This window comes from Ovis aries, chromosome 2 (assembly GCF_016772045.2).
Source record: "Ovis aries strain OAR_USU_Benz2616 breed Rambouillet chromosome 2, ARS-UI_Ramb_v3.0, whole genome shotgun sequence".
NCBI classification, from domain to species: domain Eukaryota; kingdom Metazoa; phylum Chordata; class Mammalia; order Artiodactyla; family Bovidae; genus Ovis; species Ovis aries.
Genome location: NC_056055.1, coordinates 203,940,737 through 203,966,982, shown reverse-complemented (window position 1 = coordinate 203,966,982; position 26,246 = coordinate 203,940,737). Strand labels below are relative to the sequence as shown.

The 26,246-nt window shown below is 39.1% G+C and overlaps 1 protein-coding gene across 2 annotated transcripts; it reads left to right on the top strand.

Annotated features, from left to right (window-relative positions):
* Positions 1-1,134: 1,134 nt before the first annotated feature.
* On the top strand, positions 1,135-26,246 carry TMEM237 (transmembrane protein 237). Of its 2 annotated transcripts, none has more exons than XM_027965093.3 (13): positions 1,135-1,304; positions 3,511-3,542; positions 4,140-4,150; positions 5,062-5,118; positions 8,025-8,162; positions 13,764-13,884; positions 15,499-15,656; positions 17,894-18,017; positions 18,301-18,492; positions 19,802-19,875; positions 20,532-20,625; positions 21,051-21,172; positions 23,202-26,246. In XM_027965093.3, the coding sequence occupies exons 1-13, from the start codon at positions 1,263-1,265 to the stop codon at positions 23,261-23,263; spliced, it is 1,227 nt and encodes a 408-aa protein (XP_027820894.2). In that variant the 5' UTR covers positions 1,135-1,262; the 3' UTR covers positions 23,264-26,246. The 2 variants fall into 2 exon arrangements, with proteins under 2 accessions (XP_027820894.2, XP_004004877.3); XM_004004828.6 differs by lacking the exon at positions 1,135-1,304 and adding an exon at positions 1,955-2,056.

The following is a 26,246-nucleotide window of genomic DNA, read 5'->3' as shown; positions in this document are numbered from 1 at the left end:
CTGTATTTTACCTTATGAAACTTGTTTTATAACCATGGATTTTTCAAAAAGTACACAGTTTAACTGCAAGAAGGAAGGATTAATATACAAATCACCTCTAACATCAAAACTTACTGAAACAGCACTGTTCTCATTTTACACATTAAGCTACAAGGAAAAATTATTCTTTTGATCAGGGCTGTAGCAATCATTAATTTCCCCAAAAGCCGGTATCTATATTTATGCCTAAATTAGGAAAGAGCAATGAATTTTAGTGCTAAACACCAACGTCTGAGAAACAAGGGGATAAGGATGTTATTCCACGAACTCGAGACTTCCAGTCACTCTTCCTGCCTTTATATATGTTCACCCTCTGGATCACTCCCTTGTTGTTCAGTCACTCAGTCATGTGGACCCCACGGACAGCCAGGTTCCCCTGTCCTTCACTATCTCCTGGAATTTCCTCAAACTCTTGTCCACTGAGCCAGTGATGCCATCCAACCATTACATCCTCTGTGGCCCCCTTCTCCTGCCTTCAGTCTTTCCCAGGGTCTTTTCCAATGAGTCTGCCCCTGTCATCAGGTGGCCAAAGTATTGGAGCTTCCACTTCAGCATCAGTCCTTCCAATGAATTGATTTACTTTAGGACTGACTGGTTTGAGCTCCTTGAAGCCCAAGTGACTTTCAAGAGTCTTCTCCAACATCACAGTTCAAAACCATCAATTCTTTGGTGCTCAGCCTTCTTTTATGGTCCAGCTCTCACATCCATACAGGACTACTGGATCATTCCCTAACTTTTCCCATATCCGTGCCATCCATCTGCTCTTCCTTAACCATTGAGCAAATTGAGTGTATGCTTCAAAATATCTGTAGTTTTTTATTTAAAGTGACCAAGCATTATTTTTCTCAGAAACCCAACCAAACAAAACGAAGAAAACTGTCGTTTTTATTTTTAACACTTATGTGAGCCCAGATTTTATGTCGTGCGTCTTTGGATGGAGGGTAAGCAACTGGAGAAAATCTGAGAATTGCCTGTTTCGACACACACTCATACCCGAACCTAAACATTAAGTCTGGTGGCTAAACGCTTGCGTCTCAACCCTGAAGCCTCGGAACGCGAAGGCTGCCAAAGCGGAGGCGGGCGGAGACGTGGCCCGGGGGCGGCGGCCTAGTCCGGCACTGCAGAGCCACCGCCTCCGCTGGTCCCGAAGGCTGCAGCGTTGCGGGGAACCAGGCTCCCGCAGGCAGCAGTTGCGTCGAGGGAGCCCAGGCGGGCACAGCGCCATGAGGGCCGACTCCAGGCTCGGGGTGGAAGAGGACCATCGGGTGAGCGGTGAGGGGCGTGTCGGCCGCTGCCTTAACGCGGCCGCTACCTCTGGGGTAGGACCGACACCGATCTGCTGGGGACAAGAAGGGGCGAACCCCAGTCTGGAAGCTCGCGCATCCGCCCCTTCGGCGCTCACAGGATAGGGTTTGGGAGCGGGGCCTAGAAGTTCTTCCCAGGGCCGGACCCGAACTCCAAAAGCCTGGCAGAGAGCCAGGCGTGAAGTTTCCGGGGGTCTGAGTGAGGGTGTTGCCATGACGACGCCTAACTCACTCCGACCCCGCCCCTGCGGGTACGGGGGCTGCCAGCGAGGCCCTTTTTATCGACTCCTAGAGAGCATTTTAGCTGCTCAGCAAAGAGATTTGTTTGCCAGCAGGGATTTTTAATCCTGGTCTTCTCTCACTTCTCTCGAACAAATCACTGCAACCACTTGGGAAACCATGGGAAAAATCGTGATTGCTACTCCGCATCCGCTGGAGTCTCCTCTCCCGGGGCTCCGACTCCAACCCCCACTTTCCCGTAAGAGTAGCCCAGAAAAGCCACACAGGGTCTCCATGCCCCGGCTCACTCCCACCCTGCTGCGTCGAGCCTGGGGGTCAGAACGGCCTGTGCGGCGCAGCTTGATGACGCATTGCGCCTGCGCGCGCGGTCCACTAGGCGGGTGTGAACCCCGGAGGGGTGTGAGTTACCCGCGCCCGGGAGCCGGCGGCCGGCGGAGAGCCCAGCTTTAGACGCAATGGGAAAGAAGCAGGTGGTAAGCGAGCCTTAGTTACTTTCAGTTCAGTTGAGCCGTTCTACTTTTGAGGAACGTAGAGGTTGAGTTTTGGATGAACGACACGTCATTTTTGCGGGACTTTTGAAATGAGTTGTCGTCTGAACTGTATCTTTGGTTGGAACACGGTCCATAGCATCTTTAGAACAATACTGTTTGTAGACTGATGGAACAGTACCTATCCTTTGCCAGTTCAGTTTTGGGTACTGGATAGTGCTAAGACAGCCGGCGATGTCTTAGTCTTGTAGCGTTTTTATTAACACACTTTTTGAACGAATGGATAGCTAAATGGGACAGTTGTGGAACAAGCAATGAGTTGTTTAAAATTTAACCCTTCAAAATCAATGTCTTCTGCTAGCAGCTTGAGATACTTGGAATATTAAACTGATTACTAGACAAATTTGTTAGTGTTTTATTTTGAAAGATTCCAGAGTGCTGCTTAACTGTAATTTCTGTGACCTACAAGCACTTCTTAAAAAACGTGTTATTTTATATTGGCCTATAGCCAATTAATGTTCTGAACACTTTTCTTGTTCATGTAAAGTAGGAAATTTATAGTACATTTAGAATTTTTTTCTTTCTGCCCTAAATTGGGTGTTTCACATTGTATTCAGAGTATACTTTTTAAAAGGTTACTATGTTGTGTTCAGTTCAGTTCAGTTCAGTCGCTCAGTCGTGTCCAACTCTTTGCGACCCCATGAATCGCAGCATGCCAGGCCTCCCTATCCATCACCATCTCCCAGAGTTCACCCAGACTCACGTCCATCGAGTCTGTGATGCCATCCAGCCATCTCATCCTGTTAGTAACATTTTAAAAACGTTACTATATAAATGTTAGTATTTTACTCTGTGATTTAAAACCTCCATTGGCTTCCCATTGAATTAAAGCAAAATCTAAGTTCTTTCTGTTGGTCTTCCTAATTAGTTTGCCCATGCCTTGATAACCCTGCTTCACCTTTATTGGCCTTCTTTTATCTGAAACTCTCCAAGTCCAATCTCCAGTAAAAAATTTTGTATTTGCTCCCCTTTGGCTCCTTTCTTATTCAGGTCTCAGTTCAAATACCTCAGAGAGACTTTTCCTAACTAAAGCAGCATTCTTCATTCATATATATATAAATATATATGCTTAATGTTATCTTCTAATATTTAACCATTAGGATGTACTTTGCATAAAGCAAGGATCTCTCAGTTCTGTTTATTAATGAATGTATCCCTAACGCTTAGTGCAGTGCCTGGCCTGAAGATAGGAATATAGGAAGGAAGGAATTTTATGTGAAATTTAGAAGTGATAGAAAAAATTAAAATTGCCCATCTGATTCTCATCTGTATCTCTTGGGTTTCATTTGATGAACAGGTTTATCAAAAATTTGAAATACATGAAGTAAAGATGCTCCTAGGCCTTTACTTACAAGCAGTTTTCTGTCTTTTTCCCATAGCGTCCTCCACGAGCCCTTCCACCTGTGCCAAGGTAAAAATAATTTACAGTAATTTTATTATCTAGTTTAAAAAATGCAAAATGAATAAAGTGAAAAAATTTGACTAGTACCATTGCACAATTATAATAATTCAGAAAAGACTTCCTCAAGTTTAAAGATGAAAAATCCTTGAATCATTAAGATAACAGTTGTAATTAAACATTCTGTTTCAAAGACTGAATGTCCACATATTATCATCTTGGGTCTGTTCTGAATGTTTTAATGACTTGTTGATCAGAATTCTGATCCTCTTTTGTTTGCGAGAATAGTTTCCTCAGAGTTTAAGCTGATTTTAATCAGTGGCAACATAAGAGTTCTTAATCTGTTTAATCCACTTTATTAATAGACAGGGAGTACGTATATGTAGGTTCAGAAAATATTGGGGTTATTTTGTTAGTCTTATTAAACAGCTTATTACTTATAAATGATAAGCTTGTTTGTAAACTAGCTGATTTTCTGTGAAAGCTAATTTTATTTTAAATTTGTAATGATATAAGTCAATTTACAGTCTGACAGTTTAATAGATTTCTAATTAAAAGAGTTTCTCTTTTTGTCTCTGTCCTGATTAAATTTGTTGGTGTCATGTAAAGTGCTATTCAAGGTGAGTTAGTTTTCTGTTAATGTAAAATTTTCTAAATACAGTATTTGATGTTTGAAAGTTTTTCCCCCCTTAATTTTCCCTTAAACTTAAATCTAAATAGTATACTTTATAATGTCACAATTTTTTTATCATATTAATCTCCTATGACTGCCATTTTTAAAGGATGGCTGATACTATGTGACACTAGTTATATGGTTGATATTTGACCTTAGAAGTTAAAAAGTGTTCATCCTTGAATGGAGTCACCTAGAATATAACTGTTGTCTTGCATATAGTTCTGTGATAGGGACTACATCTTCTTTTGTCTCATTTCATCAGGATAGAGTGGGTTATGTCACGCTAACCCCCAAATCTCAGTATTTAATATCATAAGGGGTTTTTCTGGTTAATGCAAAGTCCATCGTAGAAACAATCCAGGACAGTTACCTTCCTCTGCCTCTTCACTAATGATGCAATGATCTCAGCTACTTCCATGCTGAAGTTCTGCCATCTTAACGTGAGGCCCCCTCAGTTGCCACAGCAAGGGGTGGGGAAGCTGGAGGGTTACTCACTGGCTCTTTCAATGTCTTGGCCCCCAAATGGCACAGAACACTTCTGCTCACAGCCTCTTGGTCAGGACCAGTCATAGGGCCCAGTGCAAAGGGGCTGGGAAATGTAGGGGATCAGATGAATATTTGATGAGCCCACTTTCTGTCACAGTTTATAACTTTACCGACCAGCCGTGAGCTACTTGTATTACACTATGGGCTTCCTTTAACTTTGGCAATTTCTCACCTTCTTCCCCTAATGTATAGAAGTTGACTGGACCCAGGGAAGGGAAGGGAAAGGTCTTCCCCACTAAAAGTTCCCTTTTCACTCTTCCTTGCATTGGCTTTTAGGCAGCCTTTTCTAGTGTTCTTTCTCTTTTATAGATGATATTCCACTTAGTCGTCCTAAGAAAAAGAAGCCCAGAACGAAAACACCGCTTGGTAAGAAGTTGTTCTTTGTTGTGTGGGATCACGAGTTTTTCCAGGACCTCGGACATGATAAACATCACAGATCAGGAAGAGGCAAGGCCCTAACAGTCCTAAGTCACTGCTGCGTTAAAGATAGGATCAAGTTCACTCTGAAGCAGTGGGATTCTGATGGTAATGAGGGATAAGGCAATGGGCAGGCTGAGGAGTATCTAGAAACATTTGTGGAATAGAGGGTAGTGCTGCCCCAAACCTTAACTTCCACAACTTTCTTGGACTCTTTGAGGTCTTTTATCCCCAGATAACGTAAGTTGTCTTAAGCTGTGATCAGTTCCAGACCCTTGAACAGGATACTGGATTTAGAGACACAAGGTTCTTGTATCCCTCATTCCAGTCAGAGAATCTACATTAAAATATGAGTCCCAAGTCAGGGCCGATCATCCAGGTACTGAAACTCCCATAATGAGCAAATTCATGAACTTTTTTTGTCTTATTCACTGATAATCTTGGATGTTCTGCTGGTAACTTGAACTCAGCATGTTCAGTATTTATTATTACTTCCAACGGTAAGTTTTACTTCTTTTTTTTTTAAATTTTATTACTTTATTTGACTGCACTGGGTCTTAGTTGTGGCATATGGGATCTCTGTTTTTGACTCTGCTTGGTCCTTGTTACTCCATGTGGACTTTCTCGAGTTGTGGCAAATAGGGGCTACTTTCCAGGTGCAGTGTTTAGGCTTCTCACTGCTGTGGCTTCTCTGGTGGAGCACGGGCTCTAGAGCACACAGACTCAGTAGGTGTGGTGCACAGGCTTAACTGCCCTGCAGCATGTGAAATCTTCTGGAGCAGGGATCGAACCTGTGTCCCCTGCATTGGCGGGCAGATTCTTTACCACTGAGCCACTGGGGAAGTTCAAGTTTTACTTCTTACTTACTTTACTTTTTTACTTACAAGGTTTGTTCATGAACGCCCCTGCTCTCCCAGGGACTAGGGCTGGAAACCTCAGAGACCCCTTTGAATTTTGTCATTTTCACTCTACTTTCTGCCTCTCACAAACCTGGTGCTGCTTCTTTCTTCCTTTTTATTTATTTAGTTATTGTTGGCTCTGCTGGGTTTTTGTTGCTGTGCATGGACTGTCTCTCATTGCCGTGAGCAGGGGCTACTCTTCATTGCTGTGCGTGGGCTTCTCATTGCAGTGGCTTCTCTTGTCTTGGAGCACAGGCTTTAGGTGCATAGGCTTCAGTAACTGCAGCACATGGGCTCAGTAATTGCGGCTTGTGGGCTCTAGAGCACCGGCTCAGTAGTTGTGGTCCATGGGCTGTGGTCCACAGCATGTAGGGTCTTTCTGGACCAGGGATTGAACCCATGTTCCCTGCATTGCAAGGTAGGTTCTTAACCACTAGACCACCAGGGGAGCTCAAGCTTGCTTTTTATATAGTAGATTTAATGCATTTTTCCTGCTGTCATTTCCACTGCCACAACTATGGTTAGTCTAGCACCTTTCTTCCTCTCACCTGAAGTATTGGGGTTGCCTCCAACATTGCTGTGTACCTATAGCTTCCTTTCACCCTACTTTGTCCTGTCCACCACTGCTGGATGAACGTCCTAAAGCTCATAGCTGGTCCTACCTTATGCCTGGTCGGAAACTTATATTAGCTTATCATTGCCTAATAAATGGAGTAATACATGGTGAGTGTAAGAAAAGAGAAAAATGGAGATGGATGTGTACAGAAAGGCATATAGACATGGAACGAAAGGAAAAGAGAGGCAGAGAGACTTAGATTCACAAAGATACTCGCTGAAATGCTAGGCTCTAAAAGTATACTCACAATTAAGTACAGACATGTCTTACCTATGGACTTAAAAAGGTCACTGGTGAAGAATGTAATAAAGACTGAATTGTGGGAACAGAGGTACAGCTCTATCCCAGCTACCAACTATTTTTCTTGTAAAAAAGAAAAAATCAGTGCTCTCGACAAAAGGGATATATTGCTGGCTTTTATTAAAGTTGTTGTTCAATTAGGTTATTTCAAGTTTTTCACTCCAACAATTTGCAGTTCTACATAAAATAGTGTATGATGGGGAAGAAGAGATATTTCTCTAAGATGGATTGCTAGCAGTGAAACTGATGAAAGGACCTGTGCATTATTAAGATAAGTTTCTACTAAATTGCCTTTAACAGAGCCTTAGTTATCTTAGTACCAGCAACAGAGTTTGAATGTCACATTTGCTAAGTCCTTGAGAACGCTGGAAAATATCAACTTAAAAAAATTTTTTTTTGTTAACCTAGTGGACAAAAAGTAGCTTTAGTGTTTCCATTTCGCTAAAAACTATTGATAATACTAATATACTAATACGTCTGTTCATTTGTTCACTCATTTGTATTCTTTCGTGAAGAAACTGGCAAGGGAATGTATGAAGCAGAATTCAGATCTGCCAAAATGAGTCAAAATCTGTTCAAAGATTTAATGAGGGGAGAGATTTATAAGTTCTCTGTTAACTCCAGCTATCCATGATGACTTTATCGTGTGTTAATTTATAAATGAAGGACTAAACTTGATATTTAGAGGCTGGTAATCCTCAAGGCGTAAGAGAGTTCCCTGTGGTGATGGTTTCTATAATGTTTTCACTTTTTTGACAGTCAGAAGCGGTTTTCCTCCTCCCTGTCTTTTGTTCTTCTTTCTAGTCCCAGGTTTCTTTCTTCCTCAGTCTTCCTTGCTCCCTCATTTCTTTGTTTTTTCAACTTGAAGCCCAAAGTTACAGGTAAGGGGGTAGGAAATCAAGACTTGGGGCACAATTAGTTTTGTGAGAGAAGAGGATATTAGATAGGAAACGTTCCAGTTCCCCTTTCCCCATATTTTTGAGAGTTAGCAGTCTCTGCTCAAGTTATCCTCATATCCCCTCATATCTGTTTCTCTGTAGCTAGCACTTCTTCGGAAGGTCTTGTTCAGACTGCTGTTGACAGGCCACCTGAAGGCAGCGAGCCACCAACCAAAGACTCCATAGAACATCAAGAAGCCCCTGTTCAACGGAGGCAGAAGAAAGCAAGGCTACCTCTTGGTATGTAAAGAAACCAAGGTTAGGTTGTGACAACAGTTGTGGTTTGAGGGATATGGTTAAAAACCTGTTTCTATTTTTCCCCACTCATATCCAGTTTTTTTGTTTTTTTTTTTTGCTTAAAATTTTTATTGCTAGGGTAACTCCAGAGGGTTAAGTCAGGAATATTTTAGAGGATCTCTTTTGATCATGAAGTGAAGTGAAGTGAAAGTTGCTTAGTGGTGTCTGACTCCTTGTGACCCCATGGACTATACAGTCCATGGAATTCTCCAGGGCAAATACTAGAGTGGGTAGCCTATCCCTTCTCCAGGGGATCTTCCCAACCCAGGTATCGAACTGGGGTCTTTTGCATTGCAGGCAGATTCTTTACCAACTGAGCTGAAAAGTGAAAGTGAAGTCACTCAGTTGTGTCCGACTCTGTGACCCCTTGGACTATAGCCTATCAGGCTTCTCTGTCCATGGAATTTACCAGGCAAGAGTACTGGAGTGGGTTGCCATTTCCTTCTCCAGGGGATCTTTCTGACCCAGGGATCGAACCTGGGTCTCCCACATTGCAGGCAGGTGCTTTTACCCTCTGAGCCACCAGGGAAGCTGCCACCAACTGAGCTATGAGGGAATATATGTACAGATTATGAGAGAAGGGATGCAATTTCAGAAGCAAAATAGAAAGTTTAGATCTCAGCGTGCCTTCCGATGGACAGTGTCTCTTGACAATTCTGGAGGCTAGAAGTCCAAAATCAAGGTGTCCACAGGGCCATGTTTCCTCTAAAGTTTGTAGGAAAGAATCCACCCTAGCCTCTTCCAGATTCTGGTGGTTGTTTGTAGTTCTTGGCATTCTTTGGCTTGTAACAGCATAACTCCATTCTGTGTCCCCATCTTCACTTTTTTCCCTGTGTTTCTGTGTCCAAATTTGGCCTTTCTTATAAGGACACCAGCCATTGAATTTAGGGCCCATCCTCATCCAGCATGACCTCATATTAACGTGATCACATCTGCAAAGACCCTATTTCTAAAGTCTCATTCACAGCTATTGGGGATTAGGACTTGCATATATCTTTTTCAGGAGACACAATTCAATCCAGAACATGTACATACACACACATACAGTAAAAAGAATGGAAGGATATAGCAAAGTGTCAACAGTGGTAGGATTTTTAGAAGGCAGAATTAGGGATGATTTTAAAAAATTTTCTTTCTTTATGTTTACTAAATTTTCATATATTATATGTGTAACTTTTATAATAATTAGAAAATGACAATAGATTTTATTAGAGTAAAAAAAGAAAGGACCAAATATTGTAAGATTAACTTTTTCCCATTAACATTAGCCCCAATGAATGGTTTATTACAAAATAGTTCCCAAGACTATTTGTTTTCTTAGAAAACAATAGATTCTTATTAGATGAAGAGATTACAGGAGTAGAGAGCAGGAACTAGAAAAGTCAGGAGAATGGAACACAGTTTTGAGAGGCAAGTCAAAGTGGGATACCACAGTGCCGGGGAGCAGTAAGAGGAGAAGCAGAGGGCAGAAGAGGGGAAAAGAGACAGAAATGATCCTCAGACAGTTTTACCAACGGTTTATTTCCTTTCATTCAAGAATAGTTGAATTAAAACTACTCTCTCAGTAATTCAGTTAGGGTACAAAGTTGAAAATCAAGATGGATACCAAAATACCTACTTTTATAATTCAGGAGAAAATTTATTTATAAAAGTGATAGTTTTTAGAAAATTAAGATCCCAACTAAGTCCTGGGACAAAGAGTACCTTTACTGCCATTCTAGAATGCACCTGCCACTACAGGCCTAGCTTCCTACGTTTGTTTCATTTTTGTTTAGTCCAGCACATCTGTGGTTGGCTGTACTGCTTCTATTTCCAGCCCAGGCTATAAGTGCTTTTAAAAATAGATTTCTAGGGTCTTTGTGGGCATTCCAGGGAGCCATTTCCTGTATTTCCAGATAGGAAGGGTTGCTAATGGGTTAGAAGGCTCCATTGACTTGCCTGAATTTAATGCTTTGTGTTTAGAAGAGTTAACTTGCAGGACTGGACAGGCCTACTTGCTCTAGGGCCGCTTGACTAGAATCTGGGAACTTGGCAGGTAAACAGTTTTCTCAGTTCGGTTCAGTTCAGTTCAGTTGCTCAGTCGTGTCCGACTCTTTGAAACCTGATAGACTGCAGCACGCCAGGCTTCCATGTCCATCTCCAACTCCCAGAGCTTATTCAGACTCATGTCCATCAAGTCAGTGATGCCATCCAACCATCTCATCTTCTGTCATCCCCTTCTCCAGCATCAGGGCCTTCAATCTTTCCCAGCATCAGGGTCTTTTCAAATGAGTCAGTTCTTCACATCAGGTGGCCAAAGTATTGGAGTTTCAGCTTCAGCATCAGTCCTTCCAATGAATATTCAGGACTGATTTCCTTTAAGATGGGTGGTTGGATCTCCTTTCAGTCCAAGTGACTCTCAAGAGTCTTCTCCAACAGCACAGTTCAAAAGCATCAATTCTTTGGCATTCAGCTTTTTTTATAGTTCAATTCTCACATCCATACATGACTACTGGAAAAACCATAGCTTTGACTAGACGGACTTTTGCTGGCAAGGTAAAGTCTCTGCTTTTTAATATGCTGTCTAGGTTGGTCATAACTTTTCTCCCACGGAGCAAGCGTTTTTTAATTTCATGGCTGCAGTCACCATCTGCAGTGATTTTGGAGCCCCCCAAAAATAAAGTCTGTCACTGTTTGCATTATTTCCCCATTTCCCATGAAGTGATGGGACCGGATGCCATGATCTTAGTTTTCTGAATGTTGAGCTTTAAGCCAACCTTTTCACTCTCCTCTTTTACTTAAATCAAGAGGCTCTTTAGTTCTTCTTCACTTTCTGCCATAAGCGTGGTGTCATCTGCATATCTGAGGTTATTGATATTTCTCCCAGCAATCTTGATTCCAGCTTGTGCTTCATCTAGCCTGGCATTTCTCATGATGTGCTCTGCATATAAGTTAAATAAGGAGGGTGACAGTATGCAGACTTGACATACTCCTTGCTCAATTTGGAACCAGTCTGTTGTTCCATGTCCAGTTCTAACTGTTGCTTCCTGACCTGCATACATATTTCTCAAGAGGCAGGTCAGGTGGTCTGTATTCCCATCTCTTTAAGAATTTTCCATACTTCGTTGTGATCCACACAGTCAAAGGCTTTGGCTTAAAGCAGAATTAGATGTTTTTCTGGGACTCTCTTGCTTTTTAGATGATCCAGTGGATGTTGGCAATTTGATCTCTGGTTCCACTGCCTTTTCTAAATCCAGTTTGAACATCTGGAAGTTCATGGTTCACGTACTGTTGAAGCCTGGCTTGGAGAATTTTGAGCATTACTTTACTAGCATGTGAGATGAGTGCAATTGTGCGGTGGTTTTAACATTGTTTGGCTTGCCTTTCTTTGGGATTTGAATGAAAAGTAACGTTTTCCAGTCCTGTGGCCACTGCTGAGTTTTCCAAATTTGCTGGCATATTGAGTGCAGCCCTTTCATAGCATCATCTTTCAGGATTTGAAATGGCTCAACTGGCATTCCATCACCTACTAGCTTTGTTCATTGTGATGCTTCCTAAGGCCTACTTGACTTCACATTCCAGGATGTCAGGCTCTAGGTGAGTGATCACACCATCATGGTTATCTGGATCATGAAGATCTTTTTTGTATAGTTCTTCTGTGTATTCTTGCCACCTCTTAATATCTTCTGTTTCTGTTAGGTCCATACTATTTCTGTCCTTTATTGTGCCCATCGTTGCATGAAATGTTCCCTTGGTATGTCTTAATTTTCTTGATGAGATCTCTAGTCTTTCCCATTCTATTGTTTTCCTCTATTCTTTACGTTGATAACTGAGGAAGGCTTTCTTATCTCTCCTTGCCATTTTTTGGAACTCTGCATTCAGATGCTTATATCTTTTTCTTGTTTGCCTTTAGCTTCTCTTCTTTTCTCAGCTATTTGTAAGCCCTCCTCAGACAACCATTTTGCCTTTGTGCATTTCTTTTTCTTGGGGATCGTCTTGATCAATGCCTCCTATACAATGGCACGTAGTTCTTTAGGCACTTTGTCTATCAGATCTATTTCCTTGAATCTATTTTTCACTTCCACTGTGTAATCGTAAGGGATTTGATTTAGGTCATACCTGAATGGTCTAGTTGTTTTCCTACTTTCTTCAATTTAAGTCTGAATTTGACAATGGGGAGATCATGATCTGAGCCACAGTCAGCTCCCTGTCTTGTGTTTGCTGACTGTATAGAGCTTCTCCATCTTTGGCTGCAAAGGATATAATCAGTCTGATTTCGGTATTGACCATCTGGTCATGTCCATGTGTAGAGTCTTCTCCTGTGTAGTTGGAAGAGGGTGTTGGCTATGACCAGTGTGTTCTCTTGGCGAAACTCTGTTAGCCTTTGACCTGCTTCATTTTGTACTCCAAGGCCAAATTTGCCTGTTACTCCAGATGTTTCTTGACTTCCTACTTTTGAATTTCAGTCCCCTATAATGAAGAGGACATCTCTTCTGGGTGTTAGTTCTGAAAGGTCTTGTAGATCTTCATAGAACCATTCAACTTCAGCTTCTTCAGCATTACTGATTGGGGCATAGACTTGGATTACTGTGATATTGAATGATTTGCCTTGGAAATGAACAGAGATCATTCTGTCATTTTTGAGATTGCATCCAAGTACTGCATTTTCGACTCTCTTGTTGACTGTGAGGGCTATTCCATTTCTTTTAAGGGATTTTTGCCCACGGTAGTAAATATAATGGTCATCTGAGTTAAATTCACCCATTCCAGTCCATTTTAGATCACGATTCCTAAAATGTCAATGTTCACTCTTGCTATCTCCTGTTTGACCACTTCCAATTTTCCTTGATTCATGGACCTGACATTCCAGCTTCCTATGCAACAGTTGTCTACACTGATACAAAGCTTTCTCTATAAACTGTCAGGGTGGCTCACTGTGCGCTATGCTCACAGTGAGATTTATGCTGAGCACCTGCTTTTCTTCTGGGAGTCTAGAATTTTGGTATGTGTTTGGCACGAGGTGCCTCTGTGATCACTCCCCAGTAAAATTCCTGGCTGCTAAGTGACTGATGAGCTTCCCTGGAAGAGAAAGGAACACATATGTCGTTACAACTTGTTGCTGGAAGAATTAGCACATCCTGTGTGACTTCATTGATAGAGGACTCTTGGAAACTTGGACTTGGTTTCTTTGGGACTTTGTTCCATGAGCTTTTTCCTTGTTCTGATTTTGTTTTGTGTCTTTTTCCTGTAATAAACTGTAACTGTGAGTGTAAATGACTTGTGAGTCCGTTGAGTGAATCATAGAACTTGGAGGTAATCTTGGAGTTCTGACACACCCTCGATGTTGGATGACTTGATTTTTCTTTTTTCATGTTGTTTGGCATCATGATTTCAAATTGTCTGTTGAGTGTTTAGAGGTGTAAAATTTTAAAAATTAATAAGATGGTGAAAAAGATTGGGGGCCAATTAGAATTCTTAAAGTTCTTTTGTCTTACAGAAGTCTTACATGCTACTTTTCTTTTTTGCATCATAGTTATTTAAAAACTTAATCTGCTTTATTTTCAGAATTGGAGACTGCCTTTACCCAGAAGAAGACAGCTAGTCCATCTTTATTACCAAATGAAAACGGTATCAATGTGGAGCCAGATGAGGAGCCAGTTATTCAGAAACCTCGAAGGAAGACGAAGTAAGGATTTATTTGTCCTTCTAAATATTCTGCAGAGACACCCTGATGCTTAATTTGGAGCTCCCAAACAGCAGCTTCTAAGTCTTATTAAATGCTTGTAGTTGTGTATCTCTAGGATAAGTAGTATTACGAATGTATTAGTTAAACTAATCTAAGGATAACTTTGAAAAGAGTAAGCCCACTGAGAAAAGTAAAATATTATATTTAAATAAATAAAATATTTTAGGAGCTGAATCTAAAGAAGAGGAACACAAATAGAAGATTTTATATAAGTAGTAAAAGTATTACATCAGTTCAGTTCAGTCGCTCAGTTGTGTCCGACTCTTTGCGACCCCATGAATTGCAGCACGCCAGGCCTCCCTGTCCATCACCATCTCCCAGAGTCCACTCAGACTCACATCCATCGAGTCCGTGATGCCATCCAGCCATCTCATCCTCTGTTGTCCCCTTCTCCTCCTGCCCCCAATCCCTTCCAGCATCAGAGTCTTTTCCAATGAGTCAACTCTTCACATGAGGTGTCCAAAGTACTGGAGCTTCAGCTTTAGCATCATTCCTTCCAAAGAAATCCTAGGGTTGATCTCCTTCAGAATGGACTGGTTGGATCTCCTTGCAGTCCAAGGGACTCTCAAGAGTCTTCTCCAACACCACAGTTCAAAAGCATCAATTCTTCGGTGCTCAGCCTTCTTCACAGTCCAACTCCCACATCCATACATGACCACAGGAAAAACCATAGCCTTGACTAGACGGACCTTAGTCGGCAAAGTAATGTCTCTGCTTTTAAATATACTGTCTAGGTTGGTCATAACTTTTCTTCCAAGGAGTAAGCGTCTTTTAATTTGATGGCTGCAGTCACCATCTGCAGTGATTTTGGAGCCCCCCAAAATAAAGTCTGACATTGTTTCTACTGTTTCCCGTCTATTTCCCATGAAGTGATGGGACCAGATGCTATGATCTTCGTTTTCTGAATGTTGAGCTTTAAGCCAACTTTTTCACTCTCCTCTTTCACTTTCATCAAGAGGCTTTTTAGTTCCTCTTCACTTTCTGCCATAAGGGTGGTGTCATCTGCATATCTGAGGTTATTGATATTTCTTCTGGCAATCTTGACTCCAGCTTGTGCTTCTTCCAGTCGATATTAAGAATTAAAGGTGATATAATAAGGTAGGCTATTATTTATTTTCTTGTATTAATAGAATTCAAATTATGATTATTCTAACAATACATAAAATGTTTATTTCATAGGAAATTAAGTCCCAGGTAAAATAGAATGGTATACTTTAAAGAAGCATACTGGAAGTTATATAACGCTATTGTTCATATTTGGAAATGACCCTACACATAGTGATCAGTATCTATATAGAATCATATAATTTTAAGTCTATAAAGAACCTTTCAAATCTAGTTCAGTTACTTCATTTTCCAGATGAGAAAACTGAGGCCCACAGAAAGGTAAGTGACTTGCTGTACATAACAGTTAATAACTGATCCATTTGAGTAAAAACTAAATTTTCTGACTCCAAATCCAGGGTTCTTTCCATTAGACTTGCAAGAACCTCCTTATTTGGGTCTATAAAAGGTCAGAAATCATCCATTTTTCTTAATTCTCCTTGATTACAGGAAAACCCAGCCAGCAGAATTACATTATGCCAATGAACTAGGAGTTGAAGATGAAGACATAATTACTGACGAGCAGAGTAGTCCAGAACAACAGTCTGTATTCACTGCACCCACGGGCATTAGCCAGCCTGTAGGCAAAGTGTTTGTGGAAAAAAGCAGTAAGTAGGTCCTGATTTTGGAACATGACCCCTTTAAGAATTATATAAGGATATCCTTTGACCTAGTAATTATACTTCTGGAAATCTGAATTAAGGAAATAAGTAAAAATATGGATAAAAATTTATACATAAAGCCCATCATCATATTGTTATTAATGAGAGCAAAAAACTGGAAAAAACCTAAATGCAAAACAGAAGGGGAGTGATTTCAGACAGTTTATGGCATATCTATACAATGAAGTCTTCTGCACCACTAAAAATAATGCCTAGGGAGAATTTTTCACTTCATGTTAAGATGCTAATGAAAAGTAAACATACATGCTTGTAGTTAGAGTTGAACTATAGAGAAATGCATAGGACAAAAGACTAGGAGAAAATACGTTAAAATGTTAATGCTGGTTGTTTCTAGGTTATGAGATGATTGGTAACTTAAAAAACCTCCCTCCCCCCCACCCATTTCTTTATTCCCTATTGTACTTTTACCAGTTTTCTGCAATTGGTGGTGATATTGGTGGTGGAGCAAGAAATGATACAAATTCTATCATTAAAAATAAATAAGAGAAAATACAGGATAGTATTGCCATATTAAATGAGAAATACAACATTATAGCTATATTTTCTTTTAGAAAAATAGTTCTGACATTGTATATAGCACATTGTATGTAGTGTTGGTTATAACACTACATTTGTGGTATTTAAGAAAAACCGACTGAAAGCATGATCATAACCATATATTAGTCCCATGGATATGCTGTGAACATGCTCCCTAAAGAACTCATCTAAAACATAAAGATTAACCCTTAAAATTTATAACTTAGATTTTGCATAAATTGTTTTAGAATTCTGATTCCTTAAGAGCCCACTTTAGGGATCTTGGCATTGTTGGCCAATGAGAAACCTGTGACCCAGAGAGGCGGAGTCACCCAGGGGCTCACAGTTGATTAGTACAGAATTGGGACTCGAACCAAAGTTTCATGACTTCTAGTTAAGGGCTGTTAGAGGAGGCTGGCAGGCTCCAGTCCATGGGGTTGCCAAGAGTCAGACACGACTGAGCATGCACGCAGCAAGCAGCAGGACTAGTATACCATGTGGCCATTTAATTTGCTTCAGTCTGTTTTCAAGCATTGGAGGGCCTGATGTTGAAGCTGAAACTCCAATACTTTGGCCACCTGATATGGAGAGCTGACTCATTTGAAAAGACCCTGATGCTGGGAGAGATTGAGGGCAGGAGGAAAAGGGGACAACAGGATGAGAGGTTGGATGGCATCACCAACACAATGGACATGGGTTTGGATAGACTCTGGGAGTTGGTGATGGACAGGGAGGCCTGGCGTGCTGTGGTTCATGGGGTTGCAAAGAGTCGGACATGACTGAGAGACTGAACTAAGCTGAACTGATTTTCAAGCGATATCACTCAATCCTCATTTTTATTCTTGCTTCCTGTAGCACAGAAACTTCCCTTAGTAAAGTAACTGACCATGGAACGTACCAGTGATTTGCCCAGCAGTTGCTTTTTCTTTGGGAACATTAGGTATCTCACTTCTGTCTTCCCTTCTCCAAAGTGCATGACAGCCAGGTTTGCCAAAGATAAGGGAACTTTTCCAGTTTCCTGAGGTCCATTTGTGGATTGACTGATGAATGAGAAGGAGGCTTCTTGTCTACAGAGGAAGCATAAAGCTCTGCTGACCTTTGAACTAACGGTTTCCATGGGGATCTTCTTAAGACCAGTGTATGAAACAATCTGTTTCTTTTCTGTCATCACAGAGTGCCATACTACATATGCTGGCATCTTTTCCTGAGAAATTTGAAGTGTTTTCAAATATTGACTTACCTTTATAGTAGTAGGATTTATACTTTAATACTTGTAAAAATCTCTAAATTAGAATATTTTAGACTGTATCATGTTAAAGGTTTACAGACTTCATTCTGAATTACAAGTTCATTGTTGTATTTCACTAAATAAATTGATTTCCAAGACTGCTACTTTAACATCTGTTTCGGGTTGAGAAGAAAGTACGTGGACATCATTTACTTCTCTTCAAGATTAAAACATTGTATGTTTTTAGCAACTGACAGAAAAGAGACTTCTGAAGTAGGAGCCGAATCAGGGAGAATTTTTAGACAAGAAAACAGTAAAATTTCAGTCTCAACATGAGGGTTCTTAAATGTGGAATAACAAGAAAGATCCTCAGAGTTCTCTGTTGTGAGTTGTTTTTAATTGTGTGTTGTGTTCTTAGGGCGATTCCAGGCTGCTGATCGTTCAGAGTTGATTAAGACCACAGAAAAGATTGATGTGTCAATGGACATGAAACCTTCCTGGACGACCAGAGATGTTGCACTGTCGGTGCATCGGGCTTTCCGGTGACTGATTTTGTTGGACTTTTCTAAAGACAAATGTTCCACAATTTTTTAAGTATTGATTGTTCAATACTGTTAAAAAATTGACAGCTTAAAATGGTGGGTGCATATATTTTTCAAACATTCAATTAGAGTTAAATGATCTGCCTATTAGTATAGAGAAAAGAAAAGCTTGTTTTTACCTTTTGTGAAATGTTGAACTTTGTTCTTACACATGAATAGATTCAAAGAATGCACTTTTTGCTTTAGTCTTTGGTGTATGTTAACAAAACCGTTTTCCATTCAGGATGATTGGTGTCTTCTCCCATGGCTTCCTGGCTGGCTGTGCTGTGTGGAACATTGTTGTGATCTATGTTCTGGCAGGAGATGAGCTTTCTGACCTCTCAAACCTTCTGCAACAATACAAGACATTAGCATATCCATTCCAGAGTCTTCTCTACTTGCTTTTGGCTCTGAGTACAGTTTCAGCCTTTGACAGGTAAGACTGTTGTGACCGTAGGCTCCTCTAACTTTCTTCAGAGGGAAGTGTTGAGCAAAATGTGTCCCTGAAAAACTATGACATTTTCAAAATAGAATTACAGGATATTAATATTATTTTGACTTTTTAAAGAGCCATTCTGTTTCTGTTCTTTTTGAGGGGAGGAGATGGGACTATTGTGAGCAAAAACATACCCCAGAGTCTTAACCCATTCAGCATCAACTCTAAATCCAAAATTTCATCCAAATATAATCAACTCAAAAAGTCCCAAACATACACATTGCTGTATCTATAACCAAAAGGGACCTATTGTATAGACCATGGGACTCTGCACAGTGTTATGTGGCAGCCTGGATGGGAGGGGGGTTTAGGGAAGAATGGATACATGTATATATATGGCTGGGTCCCTTCTCTATTCACCTGAAACCATCACAACGTTGTTAATTGGCTATACTGCAATACAAAATAAAAACTTAATTTTAAAAAAAGACCCAAATATCTTCCAGTGCACTGAATCAGGTATAGTCAAGACTCTGGGTACCCCAGTTTCCTAGGGCTGCTGTAACAAAAGTACCACAAACTGGGTGGCTTGAAACAATAGGAATGTGTTCTCTCACAGTTTTGGAATCTGAAAGTCTAAAACCGAGGTGTTGGCAAGGTTGGTTCCATTTTAGAGGGATCCATGGAGAGTCTATTCCTGCCTGTCCCTTAGCTTCCAGTGGTTTCTGGCAGTCCTTGCTGTCCCTTGGCTTGTAGACGCGTTACTCCAGCCTCTCCCTCCGTTATCAGATGACAGTCTTACTTGTGTGTCCACGGATCTGTGTCTCTTCTTGTAAAGACACCAGTCTTCCTGGATTAGGGCCCCTTGTAATGGCCTCATCTTAAGTTGACTACATCAGTAAAGATTCTGTTTCCAAAGAGGGTCACATTCACAGGTTCCAGGGTTTAGAAGTTCAATATGTCTTTCTAGGAACACAATTTAACCCACTAAGAAAACAACAGCTTATCACTCAATAGTATGAGTAATAAAGGGAAGTAGAATCTAATAAAATGGCTGATCACGTTTGTTTCTTCTTAATGCTAAAGGAATGATAACTAAAATAGTCTTTAGTTAAATGTTTTATGTGGCCTTTGTAGATAAGATTTTTTCATGTGTGTTAAGTATAAACTGTAGCTACTTAAAGCTTCATAATAATGTGGTAGCATTAAAATAGAGAAGAAAGAAACTGTTGTCTAGAGACTACAGTTCTGTACAGTTTTGTAAGAAGTTTACAACTACACTGTGACAAGAGGCTTTTGTATTTTCTAGGATTGACTTTGCTAAAACGTCAGTAGCAATCCGAAATTTTCTTGCTCTGGATCCAAGAGCTTTAGCATCTTTCTGTAAGTAAATAATTTGATAACTGTGTAAATTTGAATCAGAAAAAAAGTATAATTTTATTTAAAAAATGATTTTATATTATTGCTACCTAAAACAATTCACATCAATATTCAGTGGAATTTGTAATTAAACTATGGTAGGTATAATTTTGATAGAATTATTTTTTAGTGGAGGTTTAGAATTATTTTTCAGTGGAGGTTTAGAATTATTTTTCAGTAGAGGTTATCTAACTTTTTAAAGTTTATTGTTCTGTATTACTTTTGTGTTTTCTACTTGACAGTAAACAAATAGGGCTGATAGGGCATTTTAGTAACAAATACTTTTTTTTTTACCTTTTTGGTAATTTGGTGTAAATTTTGTTCTAATTATGAGAATATTAATAAAACTAATTTTAGAACCTTGAATCATTTAATTTCTTAAGTGATCTTCTAGATTCTTGTCAGTCTAATGATAAAATAGTGAGTATCTAAAGCCCCTTCTCTACCTGTATTGAAAAATAATGTAAGACTATCCAGCCTATTGAAATTGACCAAATGAAAATTTTTTATGTCATCATTTCCCAAAGCTCAGATTATTTTGACCTTAAAGTTATTTATAAATTCCAAACAAACTGGGTTGTTAAAAATACATTATTAGTAATTCATTTGTCTTTTCTCAGTGTACTTTACTGCTCTTATATTATCTCTGAGTCAACAAATGACAAGTGACAGAATCCACCTTTACACACCTTCTTCTGTTAACGGTAGCCTCTGGTAAGAATTCATAGTAGCACTAGTAATTGTTGATCGTAATAATAGCAACAGTGGGCGGAATGGTGCTATTCTTGTCTTTTCACTCCTTTACTTGTTTTCACCTATAAATAGTAATGAGGGCCTTGTTTTTGTTTCTAAAATTGTGGCCAAAAAAGCCCCCTATTCCTTTGGTTAATGGATAACTATTGTTATATACTCTTGCATTTTTAATGAAAATGTTTTGTAAACAATGCTTTAAATCTTTTTAAGTTATGGTTTTAAAATTCTCATGATATATATAGTGTATTTCATAGGGAAGTTATATTTTATGCTTGTTATTCCTCTAGATAAGGATGGCTAATTTTTTTTTAAGTTTATAAAATAGATATATCTGGATATTTGGATCACAATGAAGACGTTTCTGATGAGTATTTCTTTACCTCTAGGGCAGAAGGAATTGAGGAGCAGGTTCTTCAGCCATGGATTGTGGTGAACCTGGTGGTGGCCATTCTGGTTGGGTTATCTTGGCTTTTTTTGTCTTACAGGCCAGGAATGGATCTTAGTGAAGGTATTAAAGAAAAAAATAGTATAAATACATCATAAAATCTTCTATAATGACTTCATAAATCTTCTTTTAATGGATATAGCATTATGTCATTTATACTTTATAGTATTATAACATTTCAATAACAAAGATGCATTTAAAGTAACCCAAGAAGTATAACAATAAAGTGGTGAAACTGAATGCTGCAAAAAACAGGAGTGTGTAGGGGAGCTGGCGTCTTGGAGCACTTAATGAGGGTTTGCGCATATTTTGGAGATATTTCTCTTCTTGGACCCTTTCAGGTATTGTATAGAAAGTCTTTGCTCTTCCTTTCTCTTAGTCTCTTTCTGATCAAAGTATCTCTTGCTACTCAGTCGCTAAGTCGTGTCCGACCCTTTGAGAAACTATAGACTATAGCCCTCCAGTCTCCTCTGTCCATGGGCTTTTCCCAGCAAGAGTACTGGAGTGGGTTGCCATCTCCTCCTCCAGGGCATCTTCCCGACCCAGGGATTGAACCTGCAGTTCCTGCAGTGCTTCCTGCATTGCAGGCAGATTCTTTACCGCTGAGCCTCTGGGGAAGCCCATAAATTTGAAATAAATGATATGCTTCATCTGTTAGCCTCTGCTAGATACATATTCAAGTGAATTTACTCTTACCTCCTCCTCTGCCCAGCACAAATTCTTAACCCTTCATTGTCTAATGAAGTGCTTAGCGATCTTTAGTGTGCCCAGAGTAAAGTGAGATTTACTACTCTGTAGTCTCAGACCCCTTTTGGAACACCTGAAGGAGAATCACATTTGCAAACTGCTAGTCTTTCAGCATTGCTCTGAGAACAGCTTAGTGTTTGTATTGTAAGTTGTGTTTCCTGGTAGATGTTCCACAGTTTCATCCTTGAATCTATTTGCTGTTTTCTGGACTTTGGCTATTATTTTTATTCTTGATTTGTTAAGCAAAACATTTAACCACAATTTGATCAACTGATTACAGTCTGTGTCTCAGAAATCTTGGAACTGAGAATCTTTCCAACATTTCCATTTGTAAAAACCAAGACAAAAAATGTAATCTTGTGTGTTTTCATTCATGAATGTATCTTTTCTTGTGTTATTCACTAATTATTCCTTTTAGATATATTTAAAATATTTTAAAAATCTTCTTAGGCTTTAGGTAGTTCACAGTTTTTCATTAACTTGGTTGTAGTTTTTCATCATTCAAAGATTTTATTTTTCGTCTAATGTTTATATCAGGGGACTTTATTTTACTAAATTCCTAAGGTTTTCTTTTTTTAATATTTCTTGGTATTTTAGTAAATTATGGGACTATGCTTAGTGATAGTTTAAATTTCAAAATGCCAATTAATAACATTCTCCACTGGGATTGAAGCTACTTCAACTGGCTAATGCAGTATTCAGTCTTAATCACACAGTATATGTTACTTATATTTCCAGAATCCTGCTCTCTTTCAGGGTTATGTGAGTCAAATAACATTTCATATGGATAAAAAAATGGAAATATAAAATGAGGAAGATAATACTCACTTAAAGGGAGTTTATGGTGATTAAATGGGGTCACGTATTTAAACTTTCCTGGCACACACCTAATCTTAGTTCCAGGTCCTCCGCTATGTCTCTGTCCTATATTTTAGGCTATCATGATCACTATAGAATTAGACTTCTTTAGCCGTTTAATGATCCTGGATTCTCTAAGTGAATTAAACTTCCTGGTATGAGTTATTATATTGTCTCTACTATATATATTTTATTTTTCAGGAGTTTACAATGCATTAAAAACTTGGACGTCTCAAAATGCAAAACTCGTACATTTGTCAATAGCTCATCTTTTAAAACTCAGAGTTCACTATCAAGAAATCTTACTTGTACTCAAGTAAGAATTATATAATACAAAGAATTTATAATAATTCTTTATAACATAAAGAATTATAATTCTATTATATAATATGTCAATATTTTAAGACTGTTTATTAGTAAGTTATAAAATTCTTTCTGAGTTGCTGGGAAATCATTTTAAGTATGATTTGTTCATTTTCTCTCCCAGAGTTGATGTTCTCTTCGGATGTGGAAGAATATCCTGATAAAGGAATCAAAGCCTCTTCATAGTGCCAACTCACCTTCTGAGTAACGACCTAGTATTTAGAATTTTTCCCATTCTTGTTTTTAAATGTATTTTTATATATGTACAGATGTATTTGGAATTGATTTTTGATTATATAATACTGAAAATTTTCTCAGGATTATGGAAAATGTTAAAATTGTATCTGCAATTTATACCCAAACATTAATTTCTATAGCATTATCATCTTTATGATGAAGAAGATAATGAACTAGAAACCAACAGGTGAAAGTGTTTATTTCCTGTTTTTTCAGATTAGTTGCATTTATAATCATTATCATTAAAAGCAGTAATACAGTGCTTTTAAAAAAGCCATAACTTTAGTGTTACAAAATATCTATCAAGTTTAAACATAAATTTAGAGAATAGAGAAGAAGGGGAGGAAAAGGACCTCCATTATTTATTTTTCATGTTTCCTGACTGAATAAATTGAAATATGAATTTTGTCATTTTTGAAACTGGTTCAGTGGTTGTGTATCATGTAATAAGTAAAATATAATTTAGCTTGAAAGATGGCTAATAAAAAGGAAATGTAACTTTCATTTGAGAAGTTATATAATTGTAGAAGTTTATTTTTTTAAAGACCTATACCAGTAGTTCCCATATCTGGTTGCACATCAGAATCATTTAGGGACCTTTAAGAAACATATACAGCAAAAGAGAAGCCAAGCTGGCCAAGAGTTCGGGAGAGTAAAGGAGAGGCCTGTGCGCTTATTAAGTTAACACTCATTTGACCTCTGCAGACCTTTTCCCCTGCCTCTTTTTTTAAACGACAAGAAGTATGAGTAGAAATTCACCATACCTGTTCCCAAGTTCTTTGTCAGAGAGATCTTTGACCTTCACGGAAATCCCACTCTTCATGTGGGTCCTGCCATGGAAGAGATCTCTTCAGAACTGTATCTATTGGTGCCTCAACTGATATGAGACTTAGAGCTCAAGACATGAAGGCTTACTGTGGGAAAAGATATCTCAGAGTCTCTTGAGCACCTCAGTAAAACTGAACCTGCCCTGATTAGCAACCCACTGAATGTTGTGGAACAGAAGAGGATTGATAAGTTGATGATGGAGTTGGATGGTGCTGAGAATAGGTCTAAATTTGATACACATGCCATACTAGGAATATCTTGCTTGTCTATAAGGTATTCTCCAGCTGTCAGGAGCTGCTGAAAAGGGAATCCCCCTACTGTTACATGCGTATCTCTATGTATATATTAAGTTCTATACAGTTTTATCAATTGTGTATGGTTGTGTATCTACCAAGTCTAAAAGCTGTAAGAATCTCTCATGTTGCCCTTTTATAAACAGACAATATCCTTCCTACATCCTTTCCCTGTACCCCTAACCCCAAGCCCTGGCAATTACTAATGTCTTCTATTTCTTAAATCTTATAATTTCAATAATAAGTTGAATTATACAATATGTAATCTATTGGGATTAGCTTTTTTCTGCTCAGTGTATTCCCTGGAGATTCACCCATGTTGTAAGGCCATAGTTCATTCCTTTTTATTGCAAAGTCACATTGCAAGTTATTGAAGTTTAACCATTTACCTGTCAAAAGACATCTGAGCTGATTCCACTTTTATTTATGAATAAAACTACTACAAAAATTTGTGTATAGGTTTTTGAATGAATGTGAGTTTTACAGATTTTATTTTCTTGGGCTCCAAAATCAGTGCAGATGGAGACTGCAGCCACAAAATTAAAAGATGCTTGCTCTGTGGAAGAAAAGCAATGACAAACTAAGACAGCCTATTAAAAAGCAGAGACATCGCTTTGCCAGCAAACGTCCATATAGTCAAAGCTATGGTTTTTTCAGTAGTCATGTACGGATGTGAGAGTTGGACCATAAAGAAGGCTCAGCACCAAAGAACTGATGCTTTTGAATTGGAGTGCTGGAGAAGACTCTTGTGAGTCTTCTCACAAGGTCAAACCAGTCTATCCTAAAGGAAATCAACTGAGAATATTCATTGGAAGGACTGATGCTGAAGTTGAAGCTCTAATACTTAGCTACCTGATGCAAAGAGCCAACTCATTGAAAAAGACCCTGATGCTGGGAAAGATTGAGGGCAGGAGAAGAAGGGGACAACAGAGGATAAGATGGTTGGATGGCATCACTGACTCAATGGACATGAATTTGAGCAAACTCCAGGAAATAGTGAAGGACAGGGAAGTCTGGTGTGCTCCAGCCCATGGGGTCACAAAGAGTCGGACAAGACTTAGTAACTGAACAGCAACAAAAATACCCAGGAGTACAACCACTGGGTTGTATGGTAGTTTTATGTTTAGTTTGTTAAGAAGTTGCCAAAGTCTTTTTCTAGGGTGACCATACCATTCTACACATTCTGATGACATTTTGTGTGCGTATGAAGAATCCAAATCAATTTTTTTTAATGTCCCACCTTTATTTTTATTTAATTTTTTCTCCTGAAGGTATCATCCAATTTGTATCTCCTGAATTTCCTATAGCCCAGAAGTTAGGGCTAGAGATTTGGTTAGATTTAGGTTAGATTTTTGTTGCATCACATGAACCCTAAGGAAGTTGGAATGTGCTGGAGGACAGCAAGTCTCTGAACAGTCATTAAACATGACTCAAAATGACAACAAACATGTCAAGGATGTGGAGCTATTGTGTGGTGAGCCCTGAAGAGTGAAGAGTGAGGATCAGATTTTTACCTCCAAGAACTCTACTTTTTGAAATTAACAACTAATTCTAATAGTGTGAGTCCACTAATAGGAATATGCCAAGTAGAAGCTTGGAGATAGCAGTTAATTCTGCTTTGGGGTTATGTGTATGGGGTTATAAAACTTTACTAAAGGCTAAACTGTGAGGTGGCCGTTGAATAAAAGAAAACCTGATTCCATATAGAATATCCATAAGAAATGATCCTGAGGTGGTATAGAGCATTTTGGAGTCTCTTGTTTTCTGTATTGAAGAATATTTTGTGGCTGATTAAAGAAACTCTGAACATT

What these genes read in the sequence shown, in the direction of transcription:
- TMEM237 (XM_027965093.3), top strand. Translation starts at nt 1,263, where the DNA reads ATGAGGGCCGACTCCAGGCTCGGGGTGGAAGAGGACCATCGG. An exon ending in GGGTGGAAGAGGACCATCGG is followed by an intron (nt 1,305 to 3,510) that starts GTGAGCGGTGAG and finishes TTTTTCCCATAG; the next exon opens with CGTCCTCCACGAGCCCTTCC. An exon ending in AAACCTCGAAGGAAGACGAA is followed by an intron (nt 13,885 to 15,498) that starts GTAAGGATTTAT and finishes CCTTGATTACAG; the next exon opens with GAAAACCCAGCCAGCAGAAT.